Source organism: Lathyrus oleraceus, chromosome 6 (genome assembly GCF_024323335.1).
Source record: "Lathyrus oleraceus cultivar Zhongwan6 chromosome 6, CAAS_Psat_ZW6_1.0, whole genome shotgun sequence".
Lineage (NCBI taxonomy): Eukaryota > Viridiplantae > Streptophyta > Magnoliopsida > Fabales > Fabaceae > Lathyrus > Lathyrus oleraceus.
The window spans coordinates 67,316,268-67,322,912 of record NC_066584.1 but is presented as its reverse complement, the minus strand read 5'-3'; the positions used below and the strand labels follow the sequence as shown (position 1 = coordinate 67,322,912).

At 32.3% G+C, this 6,645-nt stretch overlaps 1 protein-coding gene across 1 annotated transcript; it reads left to right on the top strand.

Moving 5' to 3' along the window:
- Positions 1-605: 605 nt before the first annotated feature.
- Positions 606-2,614, top strand: LOC127097075 (protein LIGHT-DEPENDENT SHORT HYPOCOTYLS 4). Its single transcript, XM_051035587.1, has 2 exons — positions 606-1,284; positions 1,504-2,614. Exons 1-2 carry the CDS (start codon positions 1,004-1,006, stop codon positions 1,904-1,906), a joined length of 684 nt encoding a protein of 227 aa, XP_050891544.1. The 5' UTR covers positions 606-1,003; the 3' UTR covers positions 1,907-2,614.
- Positions 2,615-6,645: the final 4,031 nt, after the last annotated feature.

The following is a 6,645-nucleotide window of genomic DNA, read 5'->3' as shown; positions in this document are numbered from 1 at the left end:
GCGCAATTAATTAAGTCTGTAACACTCCCATCTCATTTTTTTTTTAAACTTGGAATGTGAACATTAACTTTTATAAATGTAAAACTTGCATGTCCCTCAAACATTCGTATTTGTACAAGATGGACTAATGTTTTAGATATGTATTCTCAAATAAGTTTGCAGTTGCAAACATTAATTTTTGAGTTTGCAATCACAAACATTAATTTTAACGATGTGAAACTCACATGTTCGTCTCACCCTCTTTTTTTAGGATGAACCAATATTTTAGACTCACATTCTCAATTAAGTTGCAGCGTCACATTTGTTTGCCACTCAAAATACATATTTTTAAAAATAATTGTTTTGTCATAAAGAATTATATCATATTAAGTATCATTTTATGTTTAATATAAATTTCAAAAATAGTTTAAAGTTAAACCATTACTATTTTTCATAAAAAAGTAAAATAAATTAATTTTACCACTTATGTTGTATTTATGTGAGTTTTTATTTCTTTTTAACATATCTCAAGAAAGAATACAAGAAGAAATACTAAAGGGAAAAGTCCAGTCACCCCTCCCATCAATCTCATCACATATCCTGAAATTAACATAAAAATCTTCTTTTGCTTCACCACTTGAAGAGGTTCTTACACACCATACCATAACCATACCATACAATCAATCTCTCTCTCTCTCTTCTCTCTTCTCTCTCTCACAAGAAAACAAATCAGTCTGTAATATCAATCAAGATATCAGATTTTGTTTTCTTTTCATTTTCTTTCAACCAGTTTCTTTTCCTAAAAATGAAAAACCATTAAAATATACTATTATTTTCCCTAAATTATTAGTACATCAATCTTTTATCTTCTCAGTTATAAATTCCAATCTCCATCCTTTATTCTCACTCCCTCACTCACTCTTGTCACTGTCTCTTTAAGAACCCTAGAAAAACCATCAAAGAAAGAAACTAGATTTTCTTATCGAAAAACATTGGATCTATCTATACAAGTTTTCAACATTCCATGGATTCAATTCAAGATTTTATGGACTCATGTAACTCTGACAACAGTTGCAGCCTCACCAACAGCACCATCACCACCAACAACACCAACAACATCAACCACAACAACAACAACAACGCCTTAATCTGCAGCTCTTCTCCTTCTGGTTCTACCGCCACCAGCAGCCGCTATGAGAACCAGAAACGCCGTGACTGGAACACCTTTGGACAGTACCTCAAGAATCACCGCCCTCCTCTCTCCCTCTCCAGATGCAGCGGTGCACATGTTCTTGAATTTCTCCGGTACACACATAAACAGTAACAAATATTCCAAGACAAAAACATGAAATTTCATCTCTAATTCTTTCATAAAAAGAACTTCACTTTTTTCTTCAAACTAGGGTATGATCTTTCTTTTTTATGAAGCTTCTAACTAGTATATATTCATGCAACTTGAAAGAGATCTAGGGTTATGGATTTTTGAGGATTTTTTAGGTTGAATTTGTTAATATTTTGATGCAGGTACTTGGATCAATTTGGCAAAACAAAAGTGCACACACCAATTTGTCCATTCTATGGGCACCCAAACCCACCAGCACCATGTCCATGTCCATTAAGACAAGCTTGGGGGAGCCTTGATGCACTGATAGGTCGTTTAAGAGCAGCTTTTGAAGAAAATGGAGGAAAACCAGATACAAATCCATTTGGTGCAAGAGCTGTTAGGCTTTACCTTCGTGAAGTTCGTGATCTTCAATCCAAAGCAAGAGGTATTAGCTATGAGAAGAAGAAAAGAAAACGTCCACCACCGCAACAGCAGCATCAACAGCAACAACAGCATCAACCGCTTCAACAATTACCAATGCAATTGCCTCTTCATCTTTGTCACCATCAACATCAGCTTCCACCTCCAGGTGCAACTCAATAAACGGAACTCTTTTCATATTCCATGGCACTATCTCTACTTTATCTTTCATGAATATTTATTTTCTAATTAATTTAAGTACCAGTAGGTTTAGGGTTTTATTATTTTGTCAGTTAATTTTTGTGCAAGATTCTGGTTGTCATTAATTTGTTGTATTGTATTTATATATGTGTATGTATGTTTTCTGCTTGATGCAGCAAAAGCAGAAATTAAAGATAAAATTATGAATCTGGTTATATAATGACAACAGTTAATTAATGGTACTTGCAGTAAGCTTTTAGTTCAAGTTGCAGAAAAGTAGTGGTGACTGGTAAGAGTAAATTCATTAATGTACAAGAAGAACATGATGTTAGTTAATAACCAAAAGCCACTAATAATTATAAATAATATAATAATTAATATTTTGTAAATACTAGGGTGCGCTCGAATTCTGGTAGATGCTAATAATTTTTGTGGTTAGATAGTTCATTCGTAGCGGAGTTTTGGCTTTAAATAATTTTTGTGTTTAGTTAGTTCATTCGTAGTGGAGTTTTCAATTTTTTTAAAAATATTTTATATACTATATAAAATATTTTATATAGTAAGCGTTGAGATTGGTCGGTTGCTAGGATGGATACCGAGTTTTCAATTGTTTTTTAAAAATATTTTATATACTATTACTTCCTCCGATCTGAGTATTCTGGAACGACTCAGTTGGTTATTTCACACATAATATATTGAGAATGATGAAAATAATATTAATTAGAGGATAATTTAAAAAAAAATATATTAAAAATTGAAATAAATCATTTATTTTAAAACACTATTTTATTTCAAATAGGTCACTCATCTTATACTATAGGACAGGACTCATCTTATACTATAGGACAGGATGGAGAGAATTTTACCTAGTAAGTTATTAATTTGAACTAGTACTAATATACTTTACTCTTGTTGAAAAAAACTATTCTATAGTATAGTACTTGACATATAGGGTTCTTTTATTAAAGAATGAGAGGGCCCTTTAAGCTTAATCAGAAGACATGAGAATTTGATTTGTTTCTTTTCTTCTTGCATCAAGAGTTACTACTGCTGACTTGGTCAATTTGATTGATGATATGATATTATGATACTATATACTGCTTCATATGTTTTGCAGTAGTGCTGTCACTTCACTTGAAGGGAAATGACCAAATAAAGGATAAATTAATGGCAGACAATGTAATTAATAATTCCTGTCACTAAACTTTTTATTTTACTTACAAAAATATTTGAATTTTTGTATAATACTATAGTAACTTGTTTCCTACATTAATTCTTGCTTCCAATTTAGTTAGGTTAATTATGTCCATCCATATTGGAAACACTTCAAATCTATACCTACTAGTGAATAATGTCCCATTGAATTAGAGATATATTTAGCTATTTATTATTTCTACAAAAAGGTTATTTTATTTGTTGTTTTTTTGAAAGTTTAACAGAAAATATTGAGAGATCATCATGCATGTATGTAGAAAATTTTCATAAACAATTCATCGAGCGGGCAAACTAGTTTTAAAAAAAGTTTTTATTTGAGTAAAATCCCTTCTTCCTTCTTTTTGGTTCAGAATAAAGAGTTTTAATTTTTGCAATCCCTATGTTTTATGAAGAGACACCTATTGTTAATTTATTTTAATTTGACCAACTATAGGTAGAAGAAATGTACAATAGGGCACACGATAGATGTTGGGGATTAGCGAACCTTCTTTATTTTTCTTTTTGAGTGATTCTAGTGGGGTATATATGTGACCACTTTGAGACATGGAGGATCTATTCCTTCCTCTAATCATTTAAGTATATATTAATTTTTTGGTGTAGTTATGTTTAGGTACTTTAGATAGTATCTAGTATAACTTTCTTTTTCACTTTAAAGCTTAATTAGGTTTAGGTACTTTTAATACTTTGATTTTAATCTATGTAATGTTTTTATTTGTTCAATTTTCTAAAAAATTGATTTTGAATCTTGCATGATTGGTGTTTGATAATATTGATGTGACTATGACAAGGATACATGATGCTGATATGGATCCGAATGTTGTGACTCATTAAATTCTATTATGAAAATCATAAAAATGTTAAGTATTAATTTAATTTTAAAATAATGAAATAAAAAAGAAAATGAATGGTTGAATTTAGGATTTTCAAGGTTGATAACTATACTTATTAGATTTGGGGTGAATAATAAGTTATATTTGTTTGATGAAACCACACTTTATAACATGTTTTTATCAAAAGGAATGAGAGGATCCGAATCCTGATCATATGAAACTTCAATTCATTAAATTAGTTCTAAAGTATTTAAATCAAATCATTATTAGAACATGTTAGTGACAGAGGGAGGGAGGAAGAGGCTTTCCTATTTACTTTCTCTAAAATTAAGACTTACAAATTACAAGGGAATAACAACTTAACCTTTATTCTAATACATTAGACTACAACCTATATATAGACTCTTAATATATATATATATGTCATGAATAATGATAGCACTCATACATGACATATATAACTATTACATAACAAAGCATATAACTAACTTAAATCATTTATATGCTCGATCTGACTTCGACTATAATATGCACATCTTCGACTACTACATAGTCAAACTGATTTCGATTACACATACACAACCCAGTCGAACCAAAAAGCTTCCCGTTCGAGACTAGAGTTCGATCCAAAATACTACAAATCTCCACCTTAGAACAAACTCTACAACATTAAAGAAACAAGCTAGCTATCATCATACAACTTTATCAGCTGCATACAATGAAAGAACTTGCTACTAGGTAATGACTTGGTGATCATATCAACATTATCTTCAGTCAAAACCTTCAGTACTTTCACTTCTCCTTTCTCGATTTTTCCCTATTAAATTGCAGCCTAACATTAATGTGTTTGGTTCGCTCACGATAGACTAAATTATTAGACAGATGTATGACACTTTAACTATCACATTTAAAAATATATCATGACCTTGAAGCTTCAGTTCCTTGACAAACCTTCAATCCACAATTCTTATTTCACTGCTTTAGTGAGGGAAATATTTTCAACTTCAATGGTTGATAAGTAAAAAACCTTCTGAAGAGAAGCTTTCCAACTAAATGTTGTGCCAAACATTATGAAAACATATCCAAAAAGAGATTTTTGGGTATCCATACATCTTGTATAGTCAGAGTCGAAAAATCCTTTGACTTCGACTCCGCCATCACTCATGGATCCACAATAAACCAAGACCTTATTCAGGGACCCTTTTATGTATCTTAAAATCCACTTCTATGCTTGTGAGTGTGCCTTCCCAGGATTGACCATATACATGCTTACAAGACTCACTTCGTACGCTATGTTTGGCCTCGTAATGACCATAACATCCATCAAAGAACCTATTATACTAGCATATGAAGTGTTATTCATATAGGGTCTTTCGACTTCAGTACTAAGACTTCGAGTCTTACTCAATTTGACTTTGAGTTGGTGTTATAATAAGCTTTGAATTCGACATATCAAATTTGTCGAGAATCCTCTTCAGGTATGTATCTTGAGATAAGCATAATGGACACTGTTGTTTTTTATGAGGATTGAAGGTGAGAAAAACAAGAAAGCGGGGTTTGAATTGTTTTGGAAAATAAGCGCTTTTGCAAAATAAAATCACACAGGATTTTATACTGGTTCGCTTATAACACAAAGCTACTCCAGTCCACCCGGCCAAGGTGATTTCGCCTTCAACAAGGACTTAATCCACTAATCTTGAAAGATTATTACAACCAACGCCTAAGAGAAAGATCTCTTAGTCCTCTCAAGTATGCAGACTGCGCAGAGTCACTTGAGGAATTAAAACAATTGAGGTAAAAACAGAATTTGTAATCTAGAGTGCTTCTAGGATAAAGCAAGTATTATAGCAATTAGAGCAGATAGGAAGTTTCACGTTATGAGCAAAAGCTCGTGAAATATTTAGAGAGAGAGTAGAGTAATTTACTGCGTTCAGGTGTATCTCTCAATGAGGTTCGCCGTTCTTTATATAGAGGTGAAAAACGATCGTTTGTAGTGATGGCAGATATTTAGTCTTGATGAGAGTTTAATGCCATATCTTCGTTGTTTCTTGCCAGAACAAGTTTGTCTCCCTGAATAACTTCTTTCCAAATATAGTTTCTTTCCATTTGAAGTTGAAGTTGCCGTTACTCTTTCTGGATAAGGAAATCCATTATCAGAGTCTGCGTTACTCCGTTAATCTGAGATCTTGAGATGTGGCTTCAGAGCTTCTGATAGTTCTGATCTTTTAGAATTCTGGTGTTGTCTTCAGATGACGTTGAGAGCTTCTGGAATTCTGATATACCGTTGCTCAGAGTCAGAACTTCTAGAGCGCGCTTCTTCTTCAAATGCTTCTGATATTCTGATCTACTATTTTGCTCAGAGTTAGAACTTCTAGAGCGCGTTTCTACTTCAGATGCTTCTGATCTTCTGGTAATTTGTATCTGATTTGATTCTGTAATTGATGACGTGATCAGATTCCTTTCTTCTTGTTTAGAGTCCTGCACACTTAGAACTTTTCGTTAGAGTGCCATTTTTGGTTTCATCCTTTGTTATCATCAAAATCTTGGAATCTGTTGTAGAACTATTTTTGTTCTTACAATCTGCCCCTTTTTGATGATGACAAAACAAACTCAAATGACAGATGAAACATTCAAAAATTAAGAGTTTATCAGATCAGATAGAAGTGAGCTCCCCCT